We start from the raw sequence: 18,534 nt of genomic DNA on the forward strand, positions 1-18,534 counted from the left end.
ACAGTGCAGAGGTTCATCCCAAACAAAAGAAAGGTTATCAGAGGGGGGGGATTAGGCAGCCATGGCTGACAAAGGAAGTCAGGGAATGCATCAAGGCAAAAGAGAGAGCCTATAATGTGGCAAAGAGTAGTGGGAAGTCAGAAGATTGGGAAGGCTATAAAAACAAACAGAGGGTAACAAAGAGAGAAATAAGGAAGGAGAGGATCAAATATGAAGGTAGGCTAGCCAGTAACATTAGGAATGATAGTAAAAGTTTCTTTAAATACATTAAAAACAAACGGGAGGCAAAAGTAGACATTGGGCCGCTCCAAAATGACGCTGGTAATCTAGTGATGGGAGACAAGGAAATAGCTGAGGAACTTAACAAGTACTTTGCGTCAGTCTTCACAGTAGAAGACATGAGTAATATCCCAGCAATTCAGGAAAGTCAGGGGGCAGAGTTGAATATGGTTGCCATCACAAAGGAGAAAGTGCTAGAGAAACTAAAAGGTCTGAAAATTGATAAATCTCCGGGCCCAGATGGGCTACATCCTAGAGTTCTAAAAGAGATAGCTGAAGAAATAGTGGAGGCATTAGTTATGATCTTTCAAAAGTCACTGGAGTCAGGGAAAGTCCCAGAGGATTGGAAAATCGCTGTTGTAACCCCACTGTTCAAGAAGGGAACAAGAAAAAAGATGGAAAATTATAGGCCAATTAGCCTAACCTCAGTTGTTGGCAAAATTCTAGAATCCATCGTTAAGGATGAGATTTCTAAATTCTTGGAAGTGCAGGGTCGGATTAGGACAAGTCAGCATGGATTTAGTAAGGGGAGGTCGTGCCTGACAAACCTGTTAGAGTTCTTTGAAGAGATAACAAATAGGTTAGACCAAGGAGAGCCAATGGATGTTATCTATCTTGACTTCCAAAAGGCCTTTGACAAGGTGCCTCACGGGAGACTGCTGAGTAAAATAAGGGCCCATGGTATTCGAGGCAAGGTACTAACATGGATTGACGATTGGCTGTCAGACAGAAGGCAGAGAGTTGGGATAAAAGGTTCTTTCTCAGAATGGCAACCGGTGACAAGTGGTGTCCCGCAGGGTTCAGTGTTGGGGCCACAGCTGTTCTCTTTATATATTAACGATCTAGATGACGGGACTGGGAGCATTCTGGCCAAGTTTGCCGATGATACAAAGATAGGTGGAGGGGCAGGTAGTATTGAGGAGGTGGGGAGGCTGCAGAAAGATTTAGACAGTTTAGGAGAGTGGTCCAAGAAGTGGCTGATGAAATTCAACGTGGGCAAGTGCGAGGTCGTACACTTTGGAAAAAAGAATAGAGGCATGGACTATTTTCTAAACGGTGACAAAATTCATAATGCTAAAGTGCAAAGGGACTTGGGAGTCCTAGTCCAGGATTCTCTAAAGGTAAACTTGCAGGTTGAGTCCGTAATTAAGAAAGCAAATGTAATGTTGTCATTTATCTCAAGAGGCTTGGAATACAAAAGCAGGGATGTACTTCTGAGGCTTTATAAAGCACTGGTTAGGCCCCATTTGGAGTACTGTGAGCAATTTTGGGCCCCACACCTCAGGAAGGACATACTGGCACTGGAGCGGGTCCAGCGGAGATTCACACGGATGATCCCAGGAATGGTAGGCCTGACATACGATGAACGTCTGAGGATCGTGGGATTATATTCATTGGAGTTTAGGAGGTTGAGGGGAGATCTGATAGAAACTTACAAGATAATGAACGGCTTAGATAGGATGGACGTAGGGAAGTTGTTTCCATTAACAGGGGAGACTAGGACGCGGGGGCACAGCCTTAGAATAAAAGGGAGTCACTTTAGAACAGAGATGAGGAGAAATTTCTTCAGCCAGAGAGTGGTGGGTCTGTGGAATTCATTGCCACAGAGGGCTGTGGAGGCCGAGACGTTGAGCGTCTTCAAGACAGAAATTGATAAATTCTTGATTTCTCGAGGAATTAAGGGCTATGGGGAGAGAGTGGGTAAATGGAGTTGAAATCAACCATGATTGAATGGTGGAGTGGACTCGATGGGCCGAATGGCCTTACTTCCGCTCCTATGTCTTATGGTCTTATGACTCTTCTTCAGAACCCAGAATGAGAATGAGACTACTGAATTGCAAAACTGGGAGACAATATAAATCACTGAGTACAGAGTTGATGTCAGGGTGTAAATGACATAAATTCTTGGAGCTACAGGGGTACAGCTGTGAAATGCGACAGACTCAACTGCTGACATGAACTCAACTGGCTGAATGTCCTCCTTCTGTGCTGTATTGACTCTCTGTATTGCCAATCAGTATTTATCAAATAGGAACCCATCAGGTCCAGGCTGCCTGTCCTGATTGAAATCAGACTTGGCAACATTCAGGCAGATTTCTAGCAGGTAAATAACTCAGAGGGGTTTTACCCATCTGTCTGGTTCCTTGGGTTCTGCTGGGTGAGAAGAGTTAAAATCACAACCACATGGAACAGATGTATAGAGGACTGTGTAGACTAAGATATAAAATATAATCACTTGAATAAAACAGTTGTGGGGAGTGAGGGAGTATAATACAAAGCAATGAAATCAACTCCAGCCAAGAGTCAGTGCCATCAGAAGAAAAGGAGGATTGAGAACAAAATGAGTGGACAAATCATGGAATCACAAACTAGTGCAGAACGGAAGGAGGCCCTTTGGCCCATCACGTCTGCCGAGTGAGGAAACAGTAAAAAAAATGCTTAGGTTTGATGCTTCAACTAATGTTCATTTGTTCCAAACAGTGGTCCTTTGCCAGTACAATTTAAGGTTTGATGGAGTGTGTGAAGTTGGGGGCGGGAGGAGGTCAAACAATGTTAATGAAAATCCATTAAGCGTTACCCAGCAATGCAGAGTGGTGCCGCAGAACAGATGGAGAAAAATGATTCTGAGCTCTGCATCTGAATGGTAAGCAGCACAGTCTGCAGCACGGTCATGAACAGCCCTCTGTTGCGCACTCGCAAGATCTACCCTCACCTTGTTAACAGGTTTAGTACCTTGTACAGAGTGCAACAGGATCATTAACATCATTTACAGAGTGCAACAGGATCATTAACATGGGCGGCACGGTAGCACAGTGGTTAGCACTGCTGCTTCACAGCTCCAGGGTCCCGGGTTCGATTCCCGGCTCGGGTCACTGTCTGTGTGGAGTTTGCACATTCTCCTCGTGTCTGCGTGGGTTTCCTCCGGGTGCTCCGGTTTCCTCCCACAGTCCAAAGATGTGCGGGTTAGGTTGATTGGCCAGGTTAAAAAAAAAAAATTGCCCCCGAGATGCGTAGGTTAGAGGGATTAGCGGGTAAATATGTGGGGGTAGGGCCTGGGTGGGATTGTGGTCGGTGCAGACTCGATGGGCCGAATGGCCTCCTTCTGCACTGTAGGGTTTCTATGATTCTATGATTTCTATCTCTCCTGTCCTATCACAAGACCTGCTGTCGTGTATTAATGGTTCAGGAGGTTACAGATGTTGTTTCAATAAATGCAGGTTAAAGTGAGCACAAGGCCTTGAGGGGGAAGGAGGAACCTATAAAACCTGCAAGTAAAATTCAATGGATATTTCGGTTTGAGGATGGCAATGATGTTGGGGTTTTGTGCAGAATTTGAATTTACTACATCTTTTCAATATATCGGCAATTAAGTCAGTTGGGCCTGTATTTTCTTCTGTGAAAAAAAGATGAAAATTAAGTTGAGGCAGGACCTGAACAACCAGTGCTTTTGTCCCTGCAGCATGCAACTTCTGAGAACACCATGAGTTTTGCTAAAATTATTGAAGGAATCGTGGTCAATTGTGATGAAGCCCCATCATAATTCCTTCACACTTGTCAAGCAACTGATGAGCAACTTAAACAGTAGAATTATCAAAGCAAAATCTGGGGAGAATGACACAATACGATGTCAGAAAGCGAGTATCCAACAAATGTTTATATCGAGCTTTTCATGTTCACATGATTTTCTCCAGACAGAAACCAACAGCATGGTCGCAGTCACATATGTGACTGTGATTGGAGCCAGTTCTGTGCTGTGGCAAGGTGGAAACCTGATTGGACAAATCCAAACATGAAGTTGTGAGAAAGATTTTTAAAAATTGGGAGGCCACGCCACATTATATGTTTGTGGAAATGAAAGGGAGGAAGGAGATAGAGCATTTTTTGGCAAATACAGAGGGATTAAGTGTGGACTCTTTTGAGAAAAGGGGTGATGACAGCTGTTTTGAAAGGAAGAGAATAATGGGAGTCAGTGGATCAGGAGGTGGCTGAATGAGTGAAGAGGCACATGAAGGGAGATGGGAGAGAAACTCAAGAAAATTGTAGGTTCAGGGCGAGAGTTGTGGGGGGTAGGGAGGCTAGAGGGGTGTGATAAAGGCAATCGGTCTCAATTTCTGTGATATCCATTTTGTATAAAATCTAGGGATCACTGACAATGCCTGCATTTATTGCCTGTCTCTAATTGCCTTTAAGAATATGCAGTTATTGCTCAAGATGAAGATTACATTGGATCACAGCACCAATTATGGATGGACACATTGAACTTTTAAATAAGACATATGTTTTTTAAAAAGGCCATACAATTCAAAGATGGCTGAAAATGTATATTCTGAGAATGTAATTCAGTGTCTGTCTGAAAAGTTCCTGTGTGAATCATACTTAATCATGAGAGACAATGGAACGTCACACCCTTTTTCAGGCAGCGAAGTTTCTAAAGAAGAAGCAATACAAGACTGAACTGTAATCTCCTGTGGAACCATCTCAGCAGGAACCATATCCTGTAAGCTATATCCCAGAACTGTTTGCATTTCTCCCCCTTCCAGGAATACACAAGGAAATGGGTTAAAAACCAACAGCATCTCTGGTGTCCGGTGTTCCAGTTTCACTGAACTACTGTGTGTGCTGTTAGACCAGAGCTGAAGAATATCTAAGGCACAGAGCTCTGGCAGGTGAAAGTCTTGCTCAATCGCTGATTTCTGGAAGCAAGTCAAGTCAGCAAAGCCACTGTTGAAAAGGAGTTAGGACAACTCCTTTCAGCTAACCTGCAGAATCTCAAAACCAACTACTCAACTGCTGAAGTCATCACCAAAACCACAGATCCATAACATTTCACATCCATTCTTCATGGATAAATCAAAGACTGATCTGTTTATCTTTGTTTAGACTGCTATTTTTGGACTCAATTCTCATTTCTAATCTGTGTGCATGTGTTGCGTTTTATTATTTTTCTCACGTTTTAGTAACTAATCAAATCCCTCTTTCTTTAACTCAAGAATACTTCATTAAATTGGCTCTTTTTAAAACATAAAACTGGGCAAAGGTACCTACAAGGGAAGGAATCCATTTAAATTTAACCCTGTCGTGACCAAACAAGGGGGTTGGATAAAGACAGGGAGTCAGTTCATCCTTCCTCACCTGGGAGCAAAACCATTTTGGGGGTGATCTGTCTGGAATCTTAGCAGAGAGGATGAAGGATAACAAATCTGGTCATCTCACCTGGGGACCGGTTGTCACAGTAGAGCACAGAAGTCAGGGGCTATCCTTGCTTTCTGGGATGATTCTGGAGTGGTGGGCAGCTTTGACAGATGAGAGTGAGGCCTATTTATACTTTATGTGGCTCAGGCAGATCCAACAATGGACGGCCAAATGAATTGTTCACTAGTTAAGGTTCAAACCTGGACCCTTTGGAGTTGGGAGAATGGAGATGTTATCCATACAAGGGGAAAACAATTAGGATGGGAGATTTGCTGAAGACAAGGATATTGAAGCCAGGGTGAGAGACGGTTAACAGCTGCATAAGCATCACGGCAGTTAAAGGCGAAAGGTTAGGCTGTTGGGAATAACACACAAATATAACTGTGTAGCTTTACGGCACACATATTAAAAACTGTTGTTATACTGACAAGTAAAACTGCAATGAGTAACGAGGCAGAAGTGAAAATTGCATTTTTACAAGTTATCGTGGTCTAATTTAAGAGAAAATGTATCAGGTCAAGAAATACCCGTGGGCCAGAGCACTCTGCCTCAATTCCTATTATTCTTGTGATTAATGATTAAACTTGTGTATAATCGGAACTGGCAACGTGGAACAGGCCATCGACCCCAGTCAGATATGAACAACTCACAATAAACAAGCGATGGTAGATTTGCTTGGGAGGGGGAATTTGGAAGGTACGAGCTAAAAGCTGTCTGGGGAAGAGCACAAGGCTGGTAATACGGAGCACACTTTTCAGGTATTGCAGGATGGGATAATTCACTGCCTCTTTGCTGCTGATAGGGAGATTGGCCTAGCAGCCGTACTTAGCAGAAAGATGCTGCCATCATTGAGTGAGGCTGCTGCTGGCAATACAGACTTGTGAAATGACATCTAATGAGCTTCATCAACACGTTAACACAGTGGCTGTGAACAGATCTATGACAGTGTCTGTAGTTTGCAAGGACAGAAGTTTCGGGGATTTCACTATTGGAATACAAGAGTGTATGGCACGATTTGTTAGAGGGGGTTTAAAATTATGAAAGAATGGGATTGAGCAGATAGAAACTGACTGATTTTAGTGATTCAGGGAGGTCCAGAGCATGAGGACATGGATATCAGATTCATTGTAAGAGAATTAGGGTAATCAGCAGGAATTTTTACATCATACACCTTGGGATGTTTCACCACATTAAAGGTGATACATAAATGCAAGTTGTTGTTGTTCACTGAGGTTTGAGAGATGCACTACCAAAGATAGTGATTGGCACTGAGACCATGTGCACACACCAGGGAGGAAGAGACTGCAGCTGGGGTGGGATTCAGCCAGAGTGAGGGTATCGGAAATTTGGAGCTGAGTGGGAATTCGGTGCTGAGGGGAAAGAGGTGCTTATCTTCGGGAGGAGGGAGGCGGACCTGCGAGGGAGACTCGAGGGCAAGTGAGAGGTAGAAAGAAATCGAACTGTGACGTCACCACTAGTGGATAAGTGATTGGTTGGTGAATAGTAAGTAGTTTTTCTTTTCTTTTTTTTCTCTCTCCTCTTTTTTTCTCTTAACATTGTAGTTGTGGTTGGAAGTTAACTTAAGGGTTAAGCCATGGCAGGAGATCCCAGACCAGTGTCATGTTCTTCTTGTGCGATGTGGGAATTCATGGACTCTTCCGGTGTCCCTGGCTCCTTCACATGCAAAGAAGTGTGTCCAACTGCCGCTCCTGTTAGACCGCTTGACGGCTCTGGAGCTGCAGATGGATTCACTTTGGAGCATCCATGATGCTGAGGAAGTCATGGATAGCACGTTCAGTGAGTTGGTCACACTGCATATAAAAATTACTGAGGGAGGTAGGGAATGGGTGACCACCAGACAGAGGAAGAGTAGGAAGGCAGTGCAGGGGTCCCCTGTGGTCATCTCCCTCCAAAAGGATATACAGTTTTGGATACTGTTAGGGAGACGGCTCACCAGGGGAAGGTGGTACCAGCCAGGTTCATGATACCGTGGCTGGCTCTGCTGCACAGGAGGGCAGGAAAAAGAGTGGCAGAGCTATAGTGATAGGGGATTCAATTGTAAGGGGAATAGACAGGCATTTCTGCAAATGCAAATGAGACTCCAGGATGGTATATTGCCTCCCTGGTGCAATGGCCAAGGATGTCTTGGAGCGGCTGCAGGACATTCTGGAGGGGGAGGGTGAACAGCCAGCTGTCGTGGTGCATATAGGCACCAATGATATAGGTAAAAAACGGGATGAGATCCTACAAGCTGAATTAGGGAGTTAGGAGTTAAACTAAAAAGTAGGACCTCAAAGGTAGTAATCTCAGGATTGCTAACAGTGCCACGTGCTAGTTAGAGTAGGAATGTCAGAATAGCTAAGATAAATATGTGGCTTGAGGAATGGTACAAGAGAGAGGGATTCAAATTCCTGGGACATTAGAACGGGTTCTGGGGGAGGTGGGACCAGTACAAATCGGACGGTCTGCACCTGGGCAGGACAGGAACCAATGTCCCAGGGGGAGTGTTTGCTAGTGCTGTTGGGGAGGGTTTAAAATAACGTGGCAGGGGGATGGGAACCGATGCATGAAGTCAAAAGGAAGTAAAGTGGGGACAGAAATAAAAGGCACTAAGGGGAAAAGTGAAAGGCAGAGAAACCAAAGACAAAAATCAAAAAGTGCCACAGTGCAGAGTACAGAGACTGTGGAGAACTCCGTGAATGGGTCCAGTAAGGCTAAGAGAAATAAAACACAGGGAGAGTGTACAAAACATGACACGACAGATGATGTTTGCTTTTACGTAAGGAGCATGACAGGTAAGGCGGATGAACTTAAAAGCTTAGATTACTACATGGAACTATGATGTTGTGGCAATTACGGAGATTTGGATGAAAAAAAGGGCAGGAATGGCAGCTTAGCATTCCAGGATTTAGATGCTTCAGGTGAGATGAAGAGGGTGACAAAAAGGTGGGGTGACAAAAAGGTGATTAGGGAGAATGTCAAAGCTATACAGAGGGAAGTCACCTTGTTGGGATCATGCAGTGAGGCCATATGGGTAGAACTCAGGAACAGGAGTGGTGCAATCACACTGTTGGGGTTGTATTACAGACCTCCCAACAGCCAGCGTGAAGTGGAGGAACTGATTTATCAGCAGATTATGGGAAGATGTAAAAACAACAGAGGTGTTGTGATGGGCGATTTTAACTTCCCCAACATAGACTGGGATTCCTTTAGTGCCAGGGGCTTGGAAAGGGCAGAGTTTGTTCAGTATGTCCAAGAGTGCTACTTGAGGCAATATATAGATAGTCCAACTTGGGAAGGGGCTATCTTAGACCTGGTTCTGGGAAATGAGCCCGGACAGATGATTGATGACTCAGTGGGGGACCATTTTGGGAACAGTGATCACAATTCTATAAGTTTCAAGATACTTCTAGAAAAGGATAGAAGTAGTCTCAGAGTGAAAGTACTAAACTGGGGGAAACTACCACAGTATTAGGCAGGAGCTAGGGAATGTAAACTGGGAGCATCTGTTTGAGGGTAAATCTACATCTGAGTCTTTTAAAAGTCAGTTGTTAACAATTCAGGATAAATATGTCCCTGAAAAAATGAAGGATAAAGATGGCAAGATTCGGGAACCCTGGATGACAAGGGATTGTGAGCTTAGTGAAAAAGAAGAAATTTCAGGAAATTGAAAACGGATAAGGCTCTTGAGGAATACAAAGATAGCAGGAAAGAGCTTAAACAGGGACTTAGGAGGGCAAAAAGGGCAATGAAATGTCATTGGCAGGCAGGATTAAGGAGAATTCCTAGGCTTTTTATGTGTATATAAGGAGGAAGAGGGTAACTAAAGGTAGGTCCACTCAAGGACAGTGGAGAGAATTTGTGTGTGGAATCAGATGAGGTGAGTGAAGTCCTTAACGAGTCCTTTGCATCAGTATTCACAAAGGAGAAGGATGTGCTGGATGGTGAGTGTAGAAAGGAGGATGTTGACATTCTAGGACATGTTGAGATAAAAAGGGAGGAGGTATTGGAGGCTTTGAAAAACATTAAGGTGGACAAGTCCCAGGCCATATAGGGTCTATCCCAGAATACTGAGAGAGGCAAGGAGAGAAATTGCTGAGGCCTTGGCCAAAATCTTTGTATCGTCTTAAGTCGTGGGCAAGGTACCAGAGGATTGGAGAGTTTAAGAAAGGCAGAAGAGAGAGTCTGGGAAATTACAGGCCTGTGAGCCTTACAGTAGTGGTGGGGAAATTATTTGGAGAAGATTCTTAGGGATTGGATGTACTCACATCTGGAAGAAAATAGGCTGAGTCGTGATAGGCAGTGTGTTTTGTGAAGGGGAGGTCACATCTCACAAACTTGATTGAGTTCTTTGAGGAAGTGACAAGAAAAATTGACCAGGGCAGGGTAGTGGATGTTGTATACATGGACTTTAGTAAAGCCTTCGATCAGGTTCCTCATGGCAGTCTGATACAGAAGGTGAAGTTATATGGGATCCGAGGTGAGCTGGTAAAATGGATACAAAACTGGCTTGGGCATATAAAACAAAGAATAGCAGTGGAAGGGTATTTTTCTAACTGGAGGTCTGTGACAAGCGGTGTTGCACAAGGATCAGTGCTGGGGCCTCTGTTGTTTGTAATATATATAAATAATTTGTAGGAAAATGTAGGTAGTCTGATTAGTAAATTTGCAGATGATACAAAAATTGGGGGAGTGGTGGATAGTAAGGAGAACTGACAGAGGTTACAGCAGAATATAAATAAGCTGAAGACCTGGGCTGAAAGATGGCAGATGAAATTTAATCTGGACAAATGTGAGGTGATGTAATTTGGAAGGTCTACTGCAGGAGGGAAGTATACAGTAAATGGTAGAGCCCTTAGAAATATTAGCATACAGACGGATCTAGGCATGCAGATCCACAGTTCCCTCAAGGTGGCAACTCAGGTGGACAAAGTGGTCAAGAAGGCGTATGGCATGCTGGCCTTCATTGGTTGGGGCGTTGAGTATAGGAATTGGAAAATCATATTACACCTGTAGAAGACTTTTGTTAGGCCACATTTGGATTCTGTGTATAATTTCGGTTGTCAGACTACCGGAAGGAAGTTGATGCATTGGAAGTGGTGCAGAAGAGATTTACCAGGATGGTTTGGAGGATATGGACTATGAAGAAAGGTTGAACAAACTTGGATTGTTTTAATCGGAGGATGAGGGGGGACCTGATAGAGGTTTACAAGATTATGACAGGCTTGGATAGAGTGGATAGTCAGAGTCTTTTTCCCAGGGTCGAAGGGTCAATTATTCAGGGGCATAGGTTGAAAGTGAGAGGGGGAAAGTTTAAAAGAGATGTAAAGGGCAAGTTTTTCACACAGAGGGTGGTGAATGCCTGGAACGTGCTGCTGGAGGAGGTGGTGGAAGCAGATTCTATAACAACTGTTCAAGAGGCATCTGGATAGATACATGAATAGGCAGGGAATAGAGGGATATGGATTATGTAGAGGCAAGATAATATTAGAGAGGCATCTGTATCGGCACAGACTCGGTGGGCCGAAGGGTCTGTTCCTGTGCTGTACTGTTCTTTGTTCTATGTTAACATTGGGGAATAGGTAGGATAGGTGGTTGAAACCAAAGGTGGAGAGGGGATGTGGACAGGTGCCTGAGGATAGGATCACTTTCTAATGTGGAGGATAAACTCCAATTCAGATTGCTTAGACTGAATAGCTTGATTCCACATTTCTATAGTTTCTATATAATTCTATGCAATGATAAGACAGTATTCCAGATTGATAAGTGTGTCTAACTGCTCATTATAAACCATCTGCTGTCTTCACACAGCAACATTCAAACCAAATGTGATCAGCATCACACACCTCCCATCATGCTCACTTGAAGCAGGCAATTGCACTCTGTGGAAGGAGTAGTTAGTGATGTTCAGGAGAAAGTAAGGGTGACTCACAAGGAATTGCTGGGGATATAACAGTATGAATGCTCAATCCTTGCCTGAACAATCTGGGCTAAAATATATTTGTAGTAATCATTTATTCTTTCACAAGAATGTGATATATTTGAGTGTGCTTAACGCTAACATTACCAGGGTCAGCAGTCTAGAACGGGAGCTGAAGAATTATTAGCATTAAAATAGCAGACAAATTAACTCAAGTGTCAATATCACATGACACAATGCTTGGAAACAACCAGACATTGAGCATTGTGCATTACAGTAACCTCGAGTTTGATTTTAATAAGGTTCTGATCTACAGAATTGTAATTCAGAGATCTGCAGGAAAAGATAATGAATTCCAACTGAATCGCTGATGTGCAAAGTTTCTGTGGAGGAGGTGTTAACCCATTAGTGGACAGAAGGGTGTCAGAAATGGTCCAGATTTTCTGGTAATAATAACTTTGAAGCTTTCTGCACTCATTGCTATTATGTACCGAGTAAATCAGACAGCAAATTTCAGCACTTTCAAAATCTTTACAAATAAAAATGTTCACAGCTGCCAGACTGCCATTGTGGAGAGGGAACCATGCCAGAGCGGGCTGTGAACTCACTCACGGCCATCTTCTGGCATTGGCATCTTTGTGCTGTTTCTAATGTTTCTGGAGAGCTGCCCCCCTCCCTCCGGCTGTTGCCGGGAGACTGCCTCCTTTCATTGGCTGTGTTCTGGCCTCCTCAGCGGGTCCACCTGCTAACTAGAAAAAAGCGGTTTTGCCCCCGACCTGGCATTTTAAAGAATGGGACCATGCTGGCAAACCAATATGCCGGCTGGCAGTGGGGAATTCTGCCCAACGCCTCCAGTCCCGCCCCCATCAGGCTTTGAAAATTTGGCCCTGTGTTTCTCAGTCAGGGTTCTTCAATCTGGTTGGTTGAAGAGACATGAATTGCTTGCTTCATGGTCCCTTGTCGAGGGCCGCGCACAGAAATGAATCTCCATTAACTGTAAATTGGGCCCAAAAGTCAATTAAAAGTCTGTGGGCAACTATAAGCGTAATGAAAGGCAATATAGTTGACTCTTAAACACCCGATGAAATGGTCTTGCAAGCTACTCAGTTCAAGGGCAACTATGGAAGGGCAATGAGTGCTGACCTCGACAGCAATGCCTGCATACCAGAAATGAATTTAAAAAGTATGCGGACTGCAAAATGTGGGCCATTAAACCCTTGTGGTGCAATATTGTCCCAAGTCATTTGTAGTTTTTACTTTAAAAAGGTTTATGTAGATTTACAAAAAAGTCAAATAATTTGTGACAAATAACATACTTTCCTTGTGTATCAAGAGAAAGCTATCCTTTATCAGCCGAACCATGATGGAATCTCACAGTCAGTGTTTCTGTCTCTCTGTTTAATGTATGAGATCTTCAATGTGGGGATGCTGGCTGGGGTGGGGACAGTAAGAAGTCTCACAACATCAGGTTAAAGTCCAACAGGTTAATTTGGAATCATGAGCTTGCGGAGCGCTGCTTCACTCACCTGATGACGGAACAGTGCTTCAAAAGCTCGTGATTCCAAATAAACCTGTTGGATTTTAATCTGGTGCTGTGAGACTTCTTACTGAGATCTTTAAGACATCTATCCTTTGGCTCCCCGATGGCTTTGTTGGGCTGAAATTGGTCTCTGCCTTTCTCCAGTACAAAGCATTGCAATCTGGTCGGGAGAAATTGCCTGAGCAATGATAAATTCATGGGGTCCATGTTTTAGGCATCAGGGTGTAAGCCCTCTTGAATATCTTAACTCGGAGCCGAATGCCTGTTGAAAAACCACTTACAGAAATCATGCAGCAGGACAGTTTTTGGACTGAAAGATTCCTGCGGCCTCCATGTTTATCAACTAAAAGTAAGTGTTGAAATTGTTTTCCCTTCTTGTGGACTTGCATGCTCCCCCAAATTCACAGGAGTGACAATTGCCCTTCCCATTCCTCATTTCTACATCCCTCCTGAGGGTTACTGGCAGCCTGTGGCGTGAGCTACCTGTGGAAATGTGACTGGCATCGGCAGCTCTTCCCAAGTTGGCTGATGAGGCTGGAGGATCCATTTCCAGTGATCTTCAAGTCTTCTGATTCAGATGCCCATCAATTAGCACCAAAAACTGTCTCAGCCGAATTTTTATCCCAGTGAATCAATTCAATGAATGGCTTGAGCCATTGAAATGGGGAATGATTGGTTCGATGCCTGGGTAAGCTGATCTCAGTGGGACATTGGTAAGCATCACTGCAATTGATTTAATTGCCGATAAGGTAAAGAGGGCAAATTCTCACTGACTGTTATTCTCCCGTGACCATTGATGGGAACAAGGGTTTGAGGATGTTGGCTGATAACCAAAAAGTTGCCAGCACTTTTGTTTCACCAATGAATAGTGAGGTGGTGAAGGGTGGGTTGTATCCATGGAACCACACACCCGCTGACAGTCAATGCATTCAACAAGGGAAAGAAAACCAAAGTGTCCAAACCTCTGCCCTGTGGCGATTTTTCTTTTTCAGTATTTCCAGCAGTTGTTGCTCTTTGGGAGGCTCATAGGTACTTCTGGGAATCTGAATTACAACAGAAAACAAAATGAGACTGAAACAATATCTTCCTAAAATATCATTGAGATTGTAAGTAAGTTTATTTATTAGTCACAAGTAGGCTTACATTAATACTGCAATGAAGTTACTGTGAAAATCCCCTAGCTGCCACACTCCAGCGCCTGTTCGGGTTCACTGAGGGAGAATTTAGCATGGCCAATGCACCTAACCAACACATCTTTCGGACTGTGGGAGGAAACCAGAGCACCCGGAGGAAACCCACGCAGCCACAGGGAGAATGTGCAAACTCCACACAGACAGTGACCCAAGCTGGGAATCGATCCCAGGTCCCTGGCGCTGTGAGGCAGCAGTGCCAATCATTGTGCCACTGTGCCGCTCATAAAGCACATCTATTATGCCATTCGAAAGGACATCGCATAATATTTACAGTAGAGTGTTAATGCTCTACACCAGCCTCCTCCTTCCCATTCATCATTAACATCCTTTATCCCTCTTGGGTTTCCCCTTAAATGCATCTTTTTAGTCACCTCAAGCATCACTTGTGGTAGTAAGAGTAACCACTCTCTGGATAAAGAAGCTTCTCTTGTATACACCCTTGGATTTATCAATTACCACTTTGTATTGTTTTGGCCTTGCCTGAAAGGGGGAACATTTTCTCTACATCGAAGATTATGAAGGGGTTGAATCAGCTCATCAATAAATTGACAAGTAACGACAGAATTATTTGGCCAGTGCACTATTACGAAAAAAGTGCCAGAAGTTTCAGCAAGAGATCAAATCAATGTAGCATTGCAAAGCAAATGAATTTGTTGGGATTTCAGTTAGATGTAACCAGATTTATTTTATTTAATAAAGAAGCTCCAGAAGCAGTCCTTTGAAAACATTCAAGGGTGGTACATGATAGCTTAGGTGGAATCTTACGGATTTAGGGCAGGATTTTCATCTTAGTGCATAGCGGGAGTCAGGAAACATCCTGGCTTGGCTGCCCGTCTCGGGGGGAAGTTCTTGCAAAGATGAGATTTACATTGTGGGGGTGGAGGCTGATATGTGCTCGATTCAGACCAGCCGACCCAGGAAAATATTCAGAGGCAGCCACAGGGGCTGTCGGGTGCCAAGGTGGGCTGTTTAAAGGCCTGTCATGGTGCTGTGGGACTTCATCCCAGTTATAACATTACAATCCCAGTTGGTGTTACTATTGGATGGGAAGGTACCAGAATGGAACCCTGGATCAGATGATTGTAACTTTTGTTTAGAAAACATGGAGGAAACAGAGTCACAGGAGTGCCAATTAATTTTTTTAGCATCGAGAAAAAAACATTTATTAAGCATGAACAGTTTTAATATAACACATCTTCACTCCCCTTTTTCGTCACAAATGTATAGATTTCAATAACACTCCATTCTGAAACCAAGTGGCGAATGACACTCAACTGATCTTCAGTGGATTTCACCTCAAATTCCACCCCCCTGCAAGATGATTGTCACATGAGTGTTTCCAAGCTCCAGTCTCAAAAAGATTTGCTTAAAGTCTTCCTTCAAACAATGTTTTCCACCCGATAGGTGCCCCTGGTTGCTAAGCAACTACCCCTGGGGCGGCACGGTAGCACAGTGGTTAGCACTGCTGCTTCACAGCTCCAGGGTCCTGGGTTCGATTCCCAGCTCGGGTCACTGTCTGTGTGGAGTTTGCACATTCTCCTCGTGTCTGCGTGGGTTTCCTCCGGGTGCTCCGGTTTCCTCCCACAGTCCAAAGATGTGCGGGTTAGGTTGATTGGCCAGGTTAAAAATTGCCCCTTAGAGTCCTGAGATGCGTAGGTTAGAGGGATTAGTGGGTAAATATGTGGGGTTGGGCCTGGGTGGGATTGTGGTCGGTGCAGACTCGATGGGCCGAATGGCCTCCTTCTGCACTGTAGGGTTTCTATGATTTCTTTCTATGATTTCTTACCCTTTTCTTCTCCAAACTTTTATTTACTTTTCACGCCATAAACCTCTCTGAGTGCAATAGCACAGTTTTAAACTGATCCACATATGCAAACACCTTTGTCTAACATGAATCTAACTGAATTGAACCCACTTAAATCTATACCTTATTTCTAATATTTAATACAAATATAGATCCTCTGTTTTCCTGACAATGAAAAAATAAGACCTCCTAGCCCCTACCCCTCACCCCCCACACTCCCTGTGCCCCATCCATGCCGACTTATGGCGCCCATGCACTTCATTGTCCCTCATGCCCCCATACCAAGATATTCATCCCAGCCATCCCCTATGGCCCCTCATGTGCCCATGCCGAGCTAATGGTACCCATTCCCATTCACCCTCTATACACTGTATATAATCAACGAGTCCCATAGTGACAGTAGGATATGTAAAAAGCGGCTTTAAAAAGTCATTCATTGATAACTTGGAACAAAGGGACTTGGCGTGTTTGTTCACAGATCTCTGAAGGTAGAAGGGCATGTTAGTAGGGTGGTGAAAAAGGCCAATGAGACACTTGCCTTCATTAATCGAGGCATAGATTACAAAAGCAGGGAAGTCATGTTGGAATTGTATAGAACTTTGGTGAGGCCACAGCTGGAGTACTGTGTGCAATTCTGGTCGCCACATTATAGGAAGGATGTGATTGCACTGGAGGGGGTGCAGAGGAGATTCACCAGGATGGAACATATAAGTAATGAAGAAAGGTTGGGTAGGCTTGGGTGGAGCAGAGAAGACTGAGGGGCGACCTGATCGAGGCGTACAAGATTATGAGTGGATATGGAACAGCTGTTCCCCTTAGTTGAAGGGTAAGTCATGAGTGGACATAGGTTCAAGATGAGGGTCAGGAGGTTTGGGGGGATGTAAGGAAAGCCTTTTTTACCCAGAGGGTGGTAGAAGCGGGTTGCCTCACATCCTTTAAAAAGTACCTGGATGAGCACTTAGCACATCATAACATTCAGGGCTATGGGCCAAGTGCTGGCAGATGGAATTAAGAGGGAGTTCAGGTGTTTCTAATGTGTTGGTGTGGATTTGATGGGCCAAAGGGCCTCTTCTATGTTATATGATTCTATAATTCTATGATTCTAACTTTGCACTTGCTTAAAAAAACTAAAAGCCCACAGAAGTGTCAATCACCCAGACACTTCAAAGTATCAAAAGCAGAAATTGCAAGCATTTGAAATGTCTTCATCTTGCATAAATATACAGCATAGATCAGAGAACCATAACTGTCAACCAAGCAATGTTTTCCCTGGGACTTAAGTGTTTTAGTCCTCTAATAGATGTCTGGTCTCTCATCCAAGAATACATAGAAACACAGACACGAAAAAAAGGAATAGGCCATTTGGCCCTTCAAGCCTGCTCTGCCATTCATTTTGATCATGGCTGATCATCAAATTCAATATTCTGATCCCGCCTTCCTCTATATCCCTTGATCCCTTTAGCCCCAAGAGTTAGATCTAATTTTTTCTTGAAATCACACAACATTTTGGCTTCAACTACTTTCTGTGGTAGTGAATTCGACACATTCGCCATTCTCTGGATGAAGGAATTTCTTCAGTCCGAAAAGGTTTACCCCTTATCCTCAAACTATGAACCCTAGTTCTGGACTCCCCCACCATTGGGAACATTCTTTCTGAATCTATCTTGTCTAACCCTGTTAGAATGTTATAAGTTTCTATGAGATCTTCCCTCATTCTTCTAAACTCCAATGAATACAATCGGCACTGACTTAGTCTCTCCTCATATGACAGACCTGCCATCCCAGGGATCAGCCTGGTAAACCTTCACTGCGCTCCTTTCCAGCAAGAACATCCTTCCTCAGATAAAGACACCAAAACTACATACAATACTCCAAGTGTGGCCTCACCAATGCCATGCACAATTGCAATAAAACATCCCTATTCCTATACTCAAATCCTCTCGCTATGAAGGCCAACATATCATTTGCCTTCTTTACTGTCTGCTGTACTTGCGCGCTTACTTTCAGTGACCGATGCAGTCCCAGTTTGGGTAAAGTAACAGGCTGAAAACCTCCCGCTGACTGCTTCCCATTGGGCAAGCCTCCCCTCACTCAGTAAGGCAGCTCATATTCCACACAGCCCACAGGGAGATCTATTAATGAATCCCCGTGGCCTTCGTAGCCAAATTTCCTTTTAACCTTCTCTGCTCAGAGGTGATCAACCCCAGCTTCTCCAGGCTCTCCAAGTAACTGAAGTCCCTCATCCCTGGTACCATTCTAGTAAATATCCTCTGCACACTCTCCAAGGCCTTGACATCCTCCCCTAATTGTAAACCCAGAATTGAACATAATACTCCAGCTAAAGCCAAACATGTGTCTTTTAAAGGTTAACTTTTGTCTCCTATGAATAAAAAACATTGAGGATTCCTGCTTTCACAGCCTTCTCACCTTGTCCAAGCACCTTCAAATATTTGTGTACAAGCACTCACAAGGACCTGCGTTGGGGCCTTAATTATTCACATTATTTATTAACAACTTGGATAATTGCCTAGAAAGTTATATATTTAAATTTGCTGATGACACAAAGTTAGTCGGAATTGTGGACAGCGTAGGTGATCGCATAAAA

The 18,534-nt window shown here is 43.8% G+C and overlaps 1 protein-coding gene across 1 annotated transcript in view; it reads right to left on the reverse strand.

Moving 5' to 3' along the window:
* The window catches only part of cfap99 (cilia and flagella associated protein 99), a 128,492-nt gene that overhangs the window by 68,328 nt on the left and 41,630 nt on the right, over positions 1–18,534 (reverse strand). The window contains exon 6 of the mRNA XM_078213891.1: positions 13,895–13,975. Within this exon, the coding sequence (XP_078070017.1) occupies positions 13,895–13,975 (81 nt within the window). The remainder of the gene's footprint in view (positions 1–13,894; positions 13,976–18,534) is intronic.

This window comes from Mustelus asterias, chromosome 6 (genome assembly GCF_964213995.1).
Source record: "Mustelus asterias chromosome 6, sMusAst1.hap1.1, whole genome shotgun sequence".
Lineage (NCBI taxonomy): Eukaryota > Metazoa > Chordata > Chondrichthyes > Carcharhiniformes > Triakidae > Mustelus > Mustelus asterias.